Source organism: Delphinapterus leucas, chromosome 3 (assembly GCF_059928025.1).
Source record: "Delphinapterus leucas isolate spDelLeu-1000000601 "Yukka" chromosome 3, BTC_Dleu_Yukka2, whole genome shotgun sequence".
Classification (NCBI taxonomy): domain Eukaryota; kingdom Metazoa; phylum Chordata; class Mammalia; order Artiodactyla; family Monodontidae; genus Delphinapterus; species Delphinapterus leucas.
In genome coordinates this window covers 114,631,253-114,647,989 of record NC_143131.1, presented here as the reverse complement: position 1 = coordinate 114,647,989, position 16,737 = coordinate 114,631,253, and the positions used below count along the sequence as shown (strand labels likewise).

General features: G+C 52.8%; 1 protein-coding gene across 1 annotated transcript in view; it reads right to left on the bottom strand.

The window, feature by feature from the left end:
* Positions 1 to 5,166: 5,166 nt before the first annotated feature.
* The window catches only part of TGFBI (transforming growth factor beta induced), a 32,470-nt gene continuing 20,899 nt past the window's right edge, over positions 5,167 to 16,737 (bottom strand). Inside the window, exons 8-17 of the mRNA XM_022588860.3 lie at positions 15,821 to 16,033; positions 14,841 to 14,978; positions 14,134 to 14,279; positions 13,405 to 13,541; positions 12,432 to 12,562; positions 9,922 to 10,046; positions 8,370 to 8,472; positions 7,706 to 7,785; positions 6,290 to 6,314; positions 5,167 to 5,817 (exon numbers count right to left, since the gene is read on the bottom strand). Of these exons, the coding sequence (XP_022444568.2) occupies positions 5,777 to 5,817; positions 6,290 to 6,314; positions 7,706 to 7,785; positions 8,370 to 8,472; positions 9,922 to 10,046; positions 12,432 to 12,562; positions 13,405 to 13,541; positions 14,134 to 14,279; positions 14,841 to 14,978; positions 15,821 to 16,033 (1,139 nt within the window). The 3' untranslated portion in view covers positions 5,167 to 5,776. The remainder of the gene's footprint in view (positions 5,818 to 6,289; positions 6,315 to 7,705; positions 7,786 to 8,369; positions 8,473 to 9,921; positions 10,047 to 12,431; positions 12,563 to 13,404; positions 13,542 to 14,133; positions 14,280 to 14,840; positions 14,979 to 15,820; positions 16,034 to 16,737) is intronic.

Genomic DNA, 16,737 nt, shown 5'->3' with positions numbered 1-16,737 from the left:
TGGCACTTCAGAGACTGTTCTTCCTTCGTTCTCAGGCACGTTTGGAGGAGCTGCATGACCGAAGAACTGAGGTCACAGGGTGCTTACACATTGGTCCTGTGTTCACTCTCCTCCCCCACCACGGTGGGACTGACCTTCTCCTCCACTTCCGTCATCCTCACGTCTGGGAGCCCGACTGAGAGCTGTCATCAGGGAAAGGGCCCTGCGTACAGATGGCTTCCTTGAACTTGAATTATGTATGAGCTGCTGCCAAGAAGCCACAGGGACTCACTGGCCCCCCTGACAGTGGAGAGAGTAGTTTTCCATCTGTTCATTTAAAAACTCATTTCCACCCAAATAAGGATATTTAAAGGATATTTAATTCTCCTCTCTCTCTCTCTGCTGCTCCCAAATCTCAGACCTTCTTCCTTGTAACAGAACTGGAGAAAGAGGATCCTGGAAAGGGGGAGTAACTCTCTGAGCATGAAACTTCCTCCCCAAAGTTGTTAGAAGGTCAGGTCACCTGCTTGAGACGAAGTTACTTGTTCTGTGGTGTGATTTTTTTTTTTTTTTTTTTTTTTTTTGGCTGCACCATGCGGTGTGGGATCTCAGTTCCGTGACTAGGGATCGAACCCGTGCCCCCTGCATTGGGAGCGGGGAGTCTCCTGCGGTGTGATTAAGTAGCCATATGTCTGTTCTCTGGACCCAGATGTTCTCCCTGACCTGGGGCCTGGTGATCCATGGGTGTGCTCTCTCAGGGAGTCTTCTTAGCCAAAGTGGACTGAAGCTGCCTCGGGGACAGGGATGCCCACAAGGCCACCATCTGCTTTTCTGGAAGAGACCTGAGGAGGGTGCTGGATGCAGGCTTCCTCCAACCTACATCCATGAGAGCCCCCCAGAAGGATACCCCAACTGTCTAGGAAGCCTCCTCTTCCTTTTCAGAGAGCAACAGGGCCCGCCATGTTGAATGAAGGGACCATTTGTGCTCTGGAAACCAGGCTCTGGGGTGACACCATTTGAATACTTACTGTGTGCCAGGCCCTGTGCTAGGTGCTGGGACCTGGGGGTGGGACAGAGTCCCTCCCTCACAGCAGATCACTCGCTAGCAGGGGAAGCCGAAAAGGAAGTTAGGGAATTACTCCAAATAAGTTATTAGGGCTGTGATAATGGATTCACAGGGAATGGAGGGAGGGGTTTCTGATCCAGGCATAAAGGATGAGGTTGAACAAATAGATTATTTCTGAACAAAGAGATTATTTCCAGTTTTTCATTTACTTACAGGCTTATCAGTCCTTGAAAACGGCATCCCTTCAAGCACTCAAACCAGAAAATGCACCCTTCTCACCCCTCTTTCCCTCTCACTCCAGATTCAAGTCCTCTTGCCAAGGTTACTGATGACATTCATGTGGCCAAATCCAGTGGGCACACCAGTCATTTAAAACGGTTGTTGCTCCCTCCTTCTTGAAAGGCTCTCCTCTGGTGACTTCCAGGCCTCCTCACATACCTTCTCAATCCCTTTGGCTGCTTTCTCTCCCTCCGCCAAACCTCTAAACGCTGGAGCAGCCCCAGGCTCTGTCCGAGGCACTGTCCTCTCTCCGTATTCTCTCGCTAGGTGATCTCACCCAGTCAGTGTTTTTGAACAGCGCCTACAGCATTTGATGACGCCCAAACACCCCATCTCAGGCCTGACCTCTTCCCTGAGCTCTAAAGGCCTTTCTGACATCCCACTTGGATGTTGAACGACTTCTCCAATGTAAAATATACAAAGCAGAACCCTCACTTTTCTTCTACTGGAAGCTTCTCCCCCATTCATTTCTGGGTATACACCCAAAAGAATTGAAAGCAGGACTCAGATATCTGTCCACCCACATTCATAGCAGCATTCTTCACAACAGCCAGAAGGTAGAAGCAATCCAACTGTCCACTGATGAATGAATGAAAAAAGAAAATGTGGTATATACACAATGGAATATTATTCAGCCTTGAAAACGAAGGAAACTCTGACACGTGCTACGATGAGGATAAAGCTCGAAGACATTATGCTAAGTGAAATAAGCTGGTCACAAAAGGAAAAAACGCTGTACGATTCTGTTTATATGAAGTACCTAGTGTAGTCAAATTCATAAAGACAAAAGGTCGAACAGTGGTTACCAGGGGCCGGGGGAAAGGGAGAATGAGGAATTCGTGTCAACGGATATAGTTTCAGTTTTGAAAGATGAAAAGAATCCTGGAGATGGGTCGTACAACAGTGTGAATGTACTTAATGCCATTGGACTGTCCACTTAAAAATGGTTAAAATGGTAAACTCCATGCTATGTCTACTTTACCACAATAAAAGAAATCTGATCATGGCGCAGCTCTCCCAGCTATAGCCCACTGTGGCTCCTGTCAGAAAGGTAATGTCTGAAATCCTTACTGCAGCCCACGAGGCCAGGCATGGTCAGATCCCAGATATCTATCTCAGCAGAGGAATTTCCTCTCCTCTCCCCACTCTGGCCACAGAAATATCTCCAGCACGTGCCTTGGAGACTTTATGCACTTCATGTTCTTTCAGCCCAAATTCTCTTCCCCAGCCCCTCACTCTTCAGGTCTCAGTGTCAACTCTACCGCCCCTGTCACGCAAGGAGCTCCGTTGCCTGGGGTACAGATGGTTCTGTGGAACCCGCCCCCGGCAGGCCAGAGCTGGAAGTTTCCTGTGGGGCAACCAGACCTCAGCTGCTGTCTTCCTCCCCACCCAGAGTCCTCCCCCAACCCAGGAATAGGTGTGGAGTGCAAGGTATCTGTGCCTGAGGCTCCGTCTTGGGCCGCTCAGGCCATTGGAGGGGTGTGTGTGTAGAGGGTTGTACCAGACTCCCACAGCCACTCCGCTTCTTCTCTGAACTGGTTCAATCTGGGATTTGAACAAAGGATCCCGTGGAGCGGGTGTGTTCCTTTCCTCGCCAGGCAGGGAAGGCCAGGGAGGTGGCCCCATCTGACTTTTCAGGACAGGGCACCGCGCCCAACCCTCATTCCGTGGCCTTCTTTCCTGGCTTTAGAAAGATTTCTGAGCACAATATTCCGGGCAGCTCCTCTCAGACCATGACACTGAATTATGGTTTCAAGCACAGAGGTATTTTCCTCTGCATGAGAAATCCTTCTCCTCTCCCTTCTTTGCTGACATCCATGTGTCTGGGGTGTCCATGGCTGGTGCTGACCCCACTCCTGGCTCCCCAGCAGCACGTAAACAAGCTACGGTCTAGGCTGTGCAAGCAGAGTTCAGGCCTGCCGGGACTTCTCAGGAGGCCACCCATGTCCTGCTGGCCTGGGGCTGCCAGGGCTCCTCCTCGATGGACATTGGGGCGGGTGGGACACAAGGGATGGTTGAGTGTAGGCTTTGTGCGCCAGCCTCTTCCTATTCTGTGACCTGGCAAACTACCTTACCCCTTTAACCTTCCATTTCGACAGCAGTAAAATAGAGATTCTACAAGTACCTACTCATTTCACAGAAGGACTGATGTAAGAAATAGAAAAGATAATGCATTTAGGAGCATAGCCCAATGCAGTGGCCCTGGCGCCATCACCGAGCTGGCCTCTGTGTGGGAAACGCACACCCTAGCCTGGAAGGCCCTGGGGCCCCAGTGCTGAGGGTCTTTGTGGTCCTCTCTAGCCCAGAGGCCTGGGAGCCCAAGAGTGACAGCAGGGAGCGAAGGGAACCAAGCAGAGCCCCTTTCCCTTCTCCTTCGCCTTCCTTTACCCGGCTGGCGCTCAGCAGGCAGTGCTCAGAGAGGCCTGGGCAACCTCCTGGCTTGGGCTGCTCTCTGACCTTCTGATGCAACATAGGGCAGCACACCGCTTCCTCCAGCGATCACCCCTCCCTGGAGACATCCAGTGGCCGACCGCTTGGCCCTGGGCGTCCATCCTCAGATGGCAGCACCTAATGCTTTGCCTGAGTCTCCAGGAAAAACAGGGGTGGGGATGTTTAGGACCCCAAAAGGGAATTCAATCCTCTTTGGCTGGGAGGGGGAGGCAGGGCCATGACTGTGCATGCTTCTCAGTCACAAGGAGGACTCTCCAGCTGAAAGAATGGATGGAGCCCCCCGTATTGGGGAGGCTGGGGTAGGGACAGTGCTGGGGTCACAGGGACAGATGGAGGGGCTTTGGCATTTTTAAGGAAATGTGTGGTGATTTTTGTTTTCAATGAAAGAATCTTTAGAAGTTATACTAATCACCTCTTTGTGTTCTGATGGCATCCTGTAGAGTCCAGGCGTGTGCAATTCTGGGTGCTCAAAGAGCAGCACTTCTAGGGGGAGCAGGGCATCCCAGGCAGCCCAAGCCTGTACGAGCCCCTGGGGGCGGGGAGCCAGGCAGAGTGGTGGGAAAGTGGCGGGAGCGTGCAGAAGGCTAAACCTCACCTCTTGGGACGTCTCCGGAGCCCCCCGCAGCCTGACCTCCACCCCTCCAGGTCAGCTCCCTCAACTCCTCTTACCTCCTCCCACATCCAGGAGCTCCTGGGTGTCCCTTCCTCCAGCCCCCACGTGCTCAGATTCCTTCCTGTCACAGAACCACGGTGCTGTCCTTCTGAGTCCACGTGGCTGGGCAGGCAGCACTGCCATTAGCTGACGAATGAGTCTCTTCCCCATGAGAACAGGGCCATGTCTGCTCCCCAAGGCCTAACACTCACATCTGAGGAATGGATGGATGAACGATTGTATCGGATGCCGTGTTAACGGCCGTCTTTCCCCAGACCGGAAGCCCCACCAGGGAGGGGCTGTCTGCTGCGCCACTGCTCTATTCCCGGCAGCACCATCTTTGGGTAGTTGGTCCCCTAAGTGAAATGAGTTCTCAGACAGCCTTGGCAGTGATGTGGGGGAAGGCGGGGCGTCCCAGTCTCCAGGAAAGGGGGCTGCCTGTGGGAAAGACACTAACAAAAGGCTCTCAGCTACAGTGATCCTGAGCAGCTCCAGACAGCGTGATAAGAATAAGGATACTTAATGCTGTGCCGAGTGCTTTACAAGAATCATGTCCCTTCATCCTCGCGACAGACCTATGAAGCTGATGCTATGGTCTTCCCTACAGACCATCCCTCAGGGCTTCTCGCCTAGCTGCTCCTGGTGGAATTTCCGTGGAAGGCACATCACAGCCCCAAGAAACAGAAACCCAACCCTGTAAAATACCCAAGCCAGCACACAGTTCCCATCCACAGCGGCACACGTTTCTTTGGTTTTATTATTACAGACACACCATGTCTCTACCACAACCGGGGAAGCCTGAGCTCTGGGTGCTCTACCTACCCTCTCTTTTCTACCTGGACAGGTCACACAGAAGGGTCCAAGCCACATGTGGGTGCGAGAAATGTTTGACAGAGCAGTTCAACTCATAGCTTATAAGGATGCCATTTCTACTTCTCCAACTGTGAAAGAGCTCTACAGAAACAGTGCCACGACACCCCCGTGATGCTGGATTGCTTGATTCATGTTTTGTGAGCTTCAGAAACTTTGGCTCCCTTTTCCAGAGTAAGTAGCATAGGCAGGAAGTTCCACATTTGGGACAGGTCCTTCCTGGAAGTGAATGTCAGGCAGTGACATCCAGGTCTCTGCATGCAATGGGCTAACAGTGTCGTTTAGGGGGCAAAAATTAAAAGTCTCTCTCTCTCCCTCCTCCCTCCACCCTCCCAAGGCTCAGATCTCATTACGGTGTACATTATGACCCAGGTACATTGAAGTGTGATATTTGGTTTCTAAAACATTCAGTCTCTTTGGCAAACTGAGAGAAACTGGTGGGGAGCTGCTGAAATGCATTCCTCCTGCGGTCCTTCGCACTAATGCTTCATCCTCTCTAATAACCGCTGGTAGACAGGGGCTGAAAGAGAGAGATGTGAAAGGTGAAAAAGTTGCAGGCTTCCCAGGTCTGTCTAGGATACTGTCAGAATTACGAGCACGAGGGCCAAGCAGCCTTCTTCTGCCATCCTCTCCTGCACAGAGCAGGTGCTTTCTGGCTTGTGAAACTTCGTATCTTACTCAGTGATGTTCTGAACCAGGATTTTCTACGTCTACTAGCTTGGGGCCACGACCTCATCATGGGCTCCTGCCAAGCCCCTGTGCAATATTCCCAGGTTCTCAAACCTAAAGACTCATATCAACCCTAAAAAGGTTGGCACTCTTATTATCTCCATCTTAGGGAGAAGGAAACTAGGTGTTCTGTGTCTGACCCCAAAGGCCATGTTTTATTGCACCATGATGTTTAGCTATAGACAGCAGATGGCAGGTTTGGGCCTGCTTGGGGGTAAGACCCAAACAAGTCTACAAGGATTTCAAACCCAGACCACACTTACCTAGTTTCACAGAGCTCTGGGTAGCCTGAAAGAAAACACAAGGTGTCAAGTTTTCTAGTGGATGTAATACCTACACCTGCTCATGGCAGTGGCTTTGCCCATTGCCATCCTTGCTCAGAAAAAAATGGTGGGGATGGGGGCTTCCCTGGTGGTGCAGTGGTTGAGAATCTGCCTGCTAATGCAGGGGACACGGGTTCGAGCCCTGGTCTGGGAGGATCCCACATGCCACGGAGCGACTAGGCCCGTGAGCCACAACTGCTGAGCCTGCGCGTCTGGAGCCTGTGCTCCACAACAAGAGAGGCCACAATAGTGAGAGGCCCGCACACTGCAATGAAGAGGGGACCCCGCTCGCCACAACTAGAGAAAGCCCTCGCACAGAAACGAAGACCCAATACAGCAAAAATAAATAAATTAATTAATAAACTCCTACCCCCAACATCTTCTTAAAAAAAAAAAATGGTGGGAATGAGGAAGAGGAAGGGGGATGTGGAACTGCTGGGCCCCGGGGAGCCACTCAGTCAGTCGTGGCAGCCCCAAGTGATGATGCGCTAGCCCCAACCAAGGGGGCTCTGAGGCGGACATTGCTGGGATGCCCCGAAGTCGGGCTTCCCCCCAGACTATCCACTGGAGCTTGCGGAGCTGGGACCGCACAGGGGGTGGCTCTCAGGAATAGGAACTCTGGGCCAAGAACCCTCCTCAAGGGGCGCGAAGGAGAGCCCTATGTCCAAAAGTAAAGGGACGTATTCCAGCTCCATACCTCTGGTTTAAAGACTACCTCCAGCAGGCTCTTCTGTGGGAATGCAAACCTTCTGTAACATGACCCGTATTCCCAAGGGGCTCCACCTGACCTGAAGGGAGCCTGAGTGGGACCCCTGGGCCCTGGGCAAGCTGGGGAATGGGAGGAAAAGCACAGAAAGTCCGAGAGGTTCTGAGACGGAGGTGGCGCTGAGGCAAGGAAGGGAGGTGCCCCACACAGACAGGGCCCTGGATCCGGCACCCACACCTCTGCCCAGCAGGGCCCCAGCACTGGCCATGGCGGGCTGCATCACAGAAAACAGAAGAGTGACTCGGAGCCCAGGCTCAGGGCAGGCCAGTCCGCTGTAAGGAAAATTCAAGATGGAGTGCCCTTCTCGGTCAGCTGGATTCCAGAGCTGTGTCCGTTCTCACCAGCTACGGCTTCCCCATGCACTGAGGCTCAGACGCCTCGCTTGGAAGGCCTCGGCTGTCGCCCACAAAGGAAGCCGGGGCTGCCTGGGTTCTTTTCTCCAAACTCCACACGGGCCAGGGCTAAGGATGCCCCATGGGAGTGGAGAGAAATTACGGGAGAGCCCTGGGAGGACAGCCAAGGAAGACAGGAGCCCAAGCACAGGACCCAAGGCTGTTCAGGGCCGGGGCCAGCATAGGCAGGCATCTTACCCTGGAGAACGCGGATGCCTGTCTGAAGATTTCAAGCGCAGAGTCTGCGAGCTCGTCCCCCCGTTCCTGAGGTCTGTTGGCTGCAGATAAAAGGAAAGGCAGCTTCAATGAGAGAGAAATGATTAGCGTGTCATTCATAACCACCAGGACTGAGGGGGCACTGTTGGGTTTTCTGGCTTACATTCTCAGACGAAGTCTTCCTTTATAACTTTCCATAACTCGTGGTGGAATTTGGCCCGTGGGGAGAGAGCTCAAAGAAAGGTGAATGCACAGGTTGAGGAGAGAGGCTAGGCTCCAGTGCAGCTTTGCTGGAGGTAAAGAGAGCTCACCCAGGGCGGGATGCTGCAGGAGGGGTGCTTTGACCCGTGTTCACAGCGTTCACATGTAACAAACAACTGGGCTCTGTTCGAACAGGGCTAGGACAGCCGGGCAATTCAGCAAAGAGAAATCTGTCCTTGAGCTGCTGGGTGTAGTGCCTTTGAACCAAGAGTTCCTAAGTTACTTTTCAACCAGACCCAGCAATGCCGTCCACAGATGCTCAGTCCACACATCCCACATCATTCTCATCTTTGCTTACAGCAGGGTTTCTATCGAGCACCAACGGCTGTGTATCGAGAAGGGCCAGCAGCAGGATGAGCGGGGACGTGGTTCTTTAGGGCCTTACCCGGAGGCTGCAGGACACTGGAGATGGCGTGGACCACGCCATTGGTGGCCATGATGTCAACTTCAGTAACAGGCTCCTTATTGACATTCACCACATTGTTTTTCTGGGAGAAAAAGAGACAGCAATTGTTGAACACCAAGCACGTTTCCCTTATCCATTCTTAAACCCAGCAAATGTTTACTGAGCACTTCCGGATGCCAGACCCTGTGCTAAGTGCTGGGGATACTCTGGTGACTGGAACAGACGCTGTCAGCTACAGACCTTCGGTCTGGGAGACTCAATTTCATCCTTGTGAGGACCCAGCATGTTGCAATTTACAAAATGCTCTTTTGTGTGATTCCCTTAGCCTCACAGCAGAGCGTGGTGAGGAGGTCGATATTATGGCCTCCTTTAAGCTGAGCAGGTGGGGCAGCTGGGAACAGAAGCCAGGCGTCCAGCTCCGGGTGAAGGGCTCTTTCCACTTTTCCTCCATGCCTGGCTTCAGAGTTTCTCACAGGGTAAATCTGTCTCAGGCTTTCCTGAACGACCCAAGGGAGAAGGGGGAACTGGAGCCTGAGACCGACAGGACCCTGACATCCCAGACTAGGAGCTGGGAGATTCTCAGGTGACCTGCAGAAGTCAAACAAGTCATGCCATCCCTGCCTGCCTTCCCGTGCTCCCGGGAGAAGCTGGTGAGCACAGGGATGGCTGGAGGCCAGGAGAGAGGCACAGGGAGCAGAAGCTGAGCCAGCCACATGCTGCAAGGGTGGTCCCTCCACAGGGTGTCAGTGGCCTTGGCTGGTACAGCCAGGGAGGCCACAGGCAGCTCCGCAGAGCTGGGCTGCCTATCTGTTCCCTCTCTTCAAGGTAGGGACCCTCGGAGGCAGCTCCAAAGGCAGCAGAGTAAGGGAAGGTTCACAGAACAAGCGTCAGAAGAAAAGGCCTCCTGGGTTGGTCTGGTTCATGGTACGGCTCAGTGAACCCCTGGACTTGGGGGGGATAGAGTGGGAAGGGGACTGGGAATTGATCTTTCAAGACTTGTAAGTAACTGTCATTTCCTTAAGGAAAGGGAGATTTAATAGCTTCTCCCAGATGCCAATCAGATGCTTTATTCCCCTGAAGATCTGGAAGTTCTTATTCCGGTCTAACCACAATCTCCCTTGATTTCCCTGAAGACTCTTTTTCTTTTCCTTTCCTTTTTTGTTTTTTGCAGTACGCGGGCCTCTCACTGCTGTGGCCTCTCCCGTTGTGGAGCACAGGCTCTGGACGCGCAGGCTCAGCGGCCATGGCTCACGGGCCTAGCCGCTCTGCAGCACGTGGGATCCTACCGGGCCGGGGCACGAACCCGTGTGCCCTGCATCGGCAGGCGGACTCTCAACCACTGCGCCACCAAGGAAGCCCCTTCTTTTTTCTTTTCTTTCCTTTTTTCTTCTCTTTTCTTTCAAAATACACTCAGAGATTCAAGATGCTTCTTAAACACAGAGTGTGTGTCTAATGCCATCCTAGGGACGAGATGTGCCCTAAATCCCAGTGGTAGGGCACGGCCAGCCTTTTAATTGTTCAACGTACTCACCGAGCTGACTTCCAACTTGTCGCCTTGGAGAGACTTCAGCCGCACCAGGGCCCCGATGCCTCCGCTAACCAGGATTTCATCGCCAACGTGGTATTTCAGGATGTTGGCAAGCTCCTTGGCGTTGCCTGCAGGTTTGTGGGAAAAGAAAGCAGAGTTAATCCTAAGGCTGGTAACTGGTGTGGTCAGGGAGGGCCCAAAGGAGAAGATGTAAGCAGTCACCCCCAAGATGGAGGACCCCCTGCCCAGGTAATAAGCACTTATTGAGCACCTACTGTGTGCTCTGCCCTCCGACCCACCATGTGCATAATGGTCAGGGAAACAAGGCATATGGCCGTGGCCATGACTCTACCTGTGCACTGGATGGGCTGCTAGGTTAAGTACATGCTTCTGTGATGCTGAGAAGGAGTTAATCTGTACTCTTCTGTGAGTATGACTCATGTTTCCATGACTAAATATTTGCTTGGAAAGCCAGGGGCCTTTACAGCACTGGCATGTGAGACATCTCATCATCAACATGGCTCCCAATAGTTATAACACAGTAGTGAAATATTTACACATTCTGCCCACAAATGCATATTTTGAGACGGCTGTTTCCTGAAGGGAGAACTTAAAAGAGTCGACAGCTGCGGTCTGGAGGAGCTATGGAGCCGATGAGGTCAGGGCCGAAGGGGAGATCCCTCCACAGCGTCCCTCCTCGTCACGTCTCAGCATTCCTTCCGGCCCACATCAGCTCCTCCACCCACTGCAGAAAGCAGCCAATTACTCGTAAAGGTGCACAGGCAGTCCCCAAATTAAGAGTGGGAGGCAATCTTAAGGCTGCCAGCTGCCCTCTCCTCTGCATCGAGGCTGCCCCTGATACTCATGTTACCAGCCAAATGGCTGGGCATCCCCAGGGCTTATGGACGGCTATTTCCAGCAACCTGAAACTGAGAACAGAGGAAGCTTTAAAGTATTTTGGGGAGTTCACTTGGTTATGGACGAATCCACATGAGTGCCACGGGATGGAGGCACCAGGTACAAAGGGATTTCCAGACATCTACAGCTTGGAGCTGGCAAGAGTTTCCCTTCCACAAAAATACGGCCTGGAGGTGCTGAGCCAAGCCAGCCCCCAGGAGGGGAGAGGTCTCCTTCTTCTGAGATCTCTAACATCTGGATCGACCTCTAACACGGGGGACGGGCTCCATGCTCCAGGCGTGCTGGGGTCTAATCCTGCCCACAGGCCTGAGGAAGGGCGTGTAGGGGGAGCTTTGCCCAATCCCTCCCTCAGCTCCCGCACAGATGAAAATGAAAGGCAAGCCAAGCAGGCTTGGGACACCTGGGGAATATTCCGTTCCTCCTGAACAGAGAGAGAATGGCAAGTTTATGTCCAGGATGAATGTCTCCCCTCTCCTCAGGAACATACGTCAGCACCACAGACACAGGCATTCACTTAGCAATAGGGAAAATTAAACAGGACACAAATTCGGTTCACAGCTACCCGAGCTTTTTGTTCTGTACTCCAGAGCGGGAAGGGAGGTGTAGACGATTTGGGTCCCAAGGCTTAGCCAAGATCCTTCCTCCTCCTCCTCAGACTCACCCTTCTGCACTGGGTGGATGCGTCGTTCACAGGCATGCGTCAGAGTAAACACCGCAGGCCCATCCTACCTCCGCACCATCATAGCCATTATCCCATTATTGATGGGGGACATGTGCCCAGCATTGTTGGCAATGCTCATTTAATCCTTATTAACACTCTGAGCAAGGTACTCTTACCACCCCCATTTTACTAATGGGAAAACCGAGGCCCAGAGAGGTTAAGCAACCTGCAAGAGGTCACTCAGCTGGTAAACGCCAGAGCCAGGGTTTGGTCTGCTTTCAGGTAATCTGGAAGCCCAAGCTCTTCACCACTAGATTGTCTCTCAAACATACTCAACATAATTGCTCAGGGCCTTGAGGAGCTTCTCGGTAAAGCTTTCATCCCGAGGTACATGTGATGCAGGTAAATGGCTTCATGAGCAGGTTCTCACGGGTCCACAGGGGAAGCCATGCCTTGTTGACTGGGCTGGTGGTCATCTACCCTCAATTCCCTTCTACTCTTCTCTGGCTTGTTCACTGCCCGGGGAAGCTGACCACCGGGAAGTGCATCATCCAGGCTCCCTCACCCTCCTGCGATCAGCTGCCAGGCGGCCGCTGAAGGAGGCCAAGGCACCCAGTGGCCTCCTTGCTGTGGTTCTGACAGCAGCTGTTTGTGGCTCTAGCCACGGTGCTATACCCCCCCTCCTAGGGTCTCCCCGGACCGGCCCTCCCCCCACCATCCCCTGCCCCCAGCTCCCCCAGGCCTGGAGCGGTAAACACTGGGTACCATCACCCTTTGCTGGTTCCTTTAACCCTGCCCACACCTCTGCAAATAGTCTTGTCATTAAATTCCTTACAGTCAAACCCTTCATAATGTGCCAACTGTTTCCTGCTGAAACCGTGACCGATACAGTTACTTTAGAGAAGTTGAAAAATGTACTTAGGTTGCTCTTTACCCAAGAGTTTGTTCAGCTCTCCCGGTGGCAAGGCTTGGAAGGCTTCATTGGTAGGGGCGAAGACCGTGTAGACCCCTTCCCGGTTGAGGGTCTCGGTCAGCCCTGCAGACTGGATGGCGGCTACCAGCATGCTGCGGATACATACACGGAAAAGGTCACCCCCCTCTGTGTGTGTGAGAGGGGGTTGTCATTTGCCCAAACACCGCACCGCTGTGGGTAGGTGGAGCCCAGAGCACTGGCATTCACACCCCTTGCTGGTTTTCGTACAGACAGGAAACGATTCCTTTCTGCATCTTCTCTCCATAGATGCTAAGCTCAGTTAAAAGCCAGAAGTCAGTGGCCAGAGGCGGAAGGAGGTAGGGAGAGGTCAGTGCCATGGCTGACCCAGAGACTGACTGAGCCCCAGGGACCGAGGGATGTGATTCCGGGGAGTGGGGGTGGGGCAGAGGGTGGGCGGTCTCCTAGGCTCTCGTGCAGATGGCTGAATTCAGCGACAGGAAATGCTCGATGCCACAGCACCCAGTGGTGAGTGAGCAAGCCAGAAATGGAGAGAGCGAGGCAAGAAAACAAAGGGACATCAGGAGCCTGAGAAGGAAGGAAACTTCAGGGGCAGTAAGCAGACACGACACAGAGTGAGGCTCACCATGCGCGCAAAGCCAGGTGTGCTCAGCTCCCCTGGGACTTAAAAAGGAGAGCAGGATGTTTCCCTTGCCCTTCAGGAATACAGGTGCAGCCCCCTCCCTGTTCCCACGGGTGTGAGGATTACCCTCCCAGAAGCGACCCTTCTTCTCTACCTAAGTTTTCAAGGTGACCCTCGTCCTTTCCGAATCCCTGGCTTGGGAGATCACACGGGCGCAGGGCCAGTGTTCACTGGAGCCTCGAGGAAGTGGGGAGCTCGACAGACAGCTGAGGCCACCGTCCTGCCCCAGCACGGCCACTTGCAGAAGCACCGCCCTGGGATGGGGCCGGTTACCTGAAGCGACTGTCTCCCTTCAGCACGTCCATGACGGTGCCCACTGGGGGGGTCAGCACTCGGTCCACGGTGAACAGGGTCCCGTACCTGCCCCTCTTGTCGTGGGCGGCGATGCAGCTGTTCTCAATGCACAGGCTCTGTACAAAAGAGGGGCAGAGAGAGGCCAGGTTACCCCCCAACCCAAAGCAGGGGCCTCCCGATTTGTTCAGGGCATGTCCTGATGGCTTCATCCGCAGAGATCAGTGAATATATACGGGGCTGCAGCGTCAAGACTAGGATAAAAGCATGTGTTTCCTCCAGGAAAGAAGAAAATAAAAATGGCGTTCCTTAAAGAAAGAAGAGCTATAGAGGCCCCAATAAATGTACAGAGAGGGCCCATAATGGGATTATTACGTGACACGAGAGGGCCATTGACAATGATCAAATAAAGAGATCGAGTCTCTTCATTTATTTATTTAACAAACGACAACCGTCTTTAGCCAAATGGTGCTGGCTGGTCCCGAGCCAGGGCTATGTTGTGTTGTACTTCCTATTTGATATTCCAGGGTAACTACTGGGTTTGAAGAGAGAGAAGAAACAGGAGAAGAGGGAAGAGAAGCTTCTGGACCAAGGAGGGCTGAGTGTAGCTCCTGCTTATTGAACACTTTTTTTTTTTTTTTAACACGAATATAGCTTGCATTTCTTGGAGCTGAGACAAGGAAAGAGCACGATTGAGGGCCCAGAACTTACATTACGGTAAACAAAAACTCTCAGTTTTTTGCCGCCCAGAGTTTCTAGGATCTGTCCGTGGTACAGATACTTGGAGGCCAGCTGATCTTTAATCATGTGGCTCAGAAGCAAATTCTTCAATCGGGCATCAACTGGAGGGGTTCCATCTGCAAGAGGAGGTGTGGTCAGGTCCAGACAATGCAGCAGAAAGCCCGTCCCTCCTTCCATTTGGAAATAGAAATTGAGAAATCAAGCAAGGCTGCCAATATTCCTTAACATCTGGCATCTTCTGAGAATTAAAAAAAAAAAAAAAAGTCTAGATAATCAAGGGTGTTTGGAATTTTGCCCTAAGAGGGAGTGGTAGGCACGGACACAACTTGGCCCTTCTCTGCCTTCCCCATGGCCATGGCTCAGCTGTATCCTCACTCTGACCTCCTGACTATCACATTGGCAACTGACCCCGCAAATAAAAAGACAAGGGAGTGATCTGCTCTCCCAACAGATGCACACTCTTGAATTCTGAGGACAAGACTGCATCCTCTGCTCTACCAAATGAAATGGCAGGGCCTCTTCACTTTCTGGTGAAGTCACATCTGCTTTTGGCTGAGCTGGGTGGAAGCACGAATGGTCCACGGGGAGCTGTGAATTGGGGAGGGTGCTGTGGAGGTGACAGCGGTGGGGCAGCTGTCCCCAGAGACAAACGCACAGGGATGCCTTCCCCACGATACCTTTGAAGACAGAATTCATGGGGGCCAGGAGAGTCAATCGCTCAGTTCCAGAGAGATGAGTGCCAAGGCCAGCTTGTCTGAAAAGGTCAACGGCTGTGGAAACGTCAGACTCCGCAGCCAACTCAAATAGCGTCTTGGCTATAAGGAAGGAGAAAGTGGGCTCAAAAGTTAGAAGTACTGTTTTCATTTATCATTCGTCCATCCCAGAGCATGACATACGTCAGCAGGCATGTCATCTCTTGAGTCAACAACCCCTCTAAACACTGCTGGGGCACAGCGGGTTTGTGTCATCAGGGGAATGGTCACCCAGAAAACCTCACCGGTTGGGGAAGTGAGGTGAGGCTCAGTTGGGCAGAGGGCCTCTGTCCCAGCCCTTGGTCAGGGTCCTGTCCAATGCTGGGGAGGAAGAAAGCATTTGTCTGTGTCATGGCTTCTGAAGAGTTGACAATGCCAGTGACCACACCCACAGAAAGTGTTCTTCTGGGTTTGTTTTTTCCTATGAAATTCCCTCACTCGTTAGCAGTAGAACTGCCTGGAAATCCAGGATGGGGTAAGGATGCTGAAGGGGACCCAAGCCAAAGTCCATTCAGTCATTTTTCCCTGGGTCAGTGACCCTGGGATCCTTGGGCATGATTGAGAAGGCAAACGCTCTGAAGTCAGCAAATGGCCCTCTGCGCCCAACCAGCGCGGGCAGATCTTCTGAAAGGCTTCCGTGATTGAGTCGCTCCCTCCCCAGACACCTCCAATGGCTCTCCCCTGCCCACAAGGTAACGCCTGGACTCCCAGGCCTGCAGCTCAAGACTCTCCAAAATCTGGCTGCAACCTGCCAGGTGCCCAGGCTGTCTCTCCTGGAAGGCTGTGAGCTGGGTGCAGACAGGGAAGCGGCTCCCAAGATCCCCAAATTCCCCCAGCCGCGCCACCGTGGACGGCACAGGGGACAGCAGACCCGGCAGGCCCGAGGCCCCCGAGGCCTGGATCACCTGAGTCTGGAATGAGCAGCTCGTCGATGAAGTGGATCACACCGTTGGTGGCCACGACGTCTTTGTTGGAGATGATGGGCTTCCCGTTGATGGTGAGCGTGTCCCCGCTGCAGCCCACCTCCAGCGTGGTGCCCTCCAGGGTCTCCAAGGACAGCCCCGCCACGATGGCTTCGGAACACATGGCCGACTTCAGGATGTGGTTGTTTAGTAGGTCTGGGGGCCGAACAGGACACAGGTCAAGTCAGTGCCAGCCGGGCTGACCTGAGGCGCCAGTTCGCCGCCTGCCCTGGCTAGGATTCCATTCTCTCCGAGGCTAATAATCAGACGAGCCTGGGGTACCACGTGGCCTGGATCCTCCTCTTTCTCTCCTCCTCCTAGCCTCTAAAACTAGTTGGGCTCCGTGCAGTCTACCTGAGTTTGAATCCCTGCTCGGCCACTTAGCAGCTGTGGGACCCTGGGCGAGTCACTGAGCCTCTCTGAGTCTCAACTTCCTCATTGGTCAAGTGGAGATAAGCACAGCATTCATCTCCTAGGGCTGATTGTAAGGATGACGTGAAACTCTGAGTGTGAGCACCCAGCACAGCGGCTGACGACAGAGTAAACGCCCAACAAGTGCTCGTGATTAGCTTCTTAGTACCTGAACTTCAGGGTGAATTCTCTTATTTGTATCTGAACTTCCCAGATAGGGGGAAAACTCAAATGAGTTTACCTTGGGATTTTTTTTTTATCTACGACCTTTATGAAAATGTAAAGTGTGGCAGAAAAAGATGAAAACTGTAGCAAATGAAAGTTCTGAATTATTTATACATTTTATTTGTTTTTGTTCATTTTACCCCAAGGGTCTACTTAGTTGTCAGGGCCTGTTAGAGGTTGGGGACGGTGATCAGTAAGACATGGTCTCTGCGGCCCCATTCACT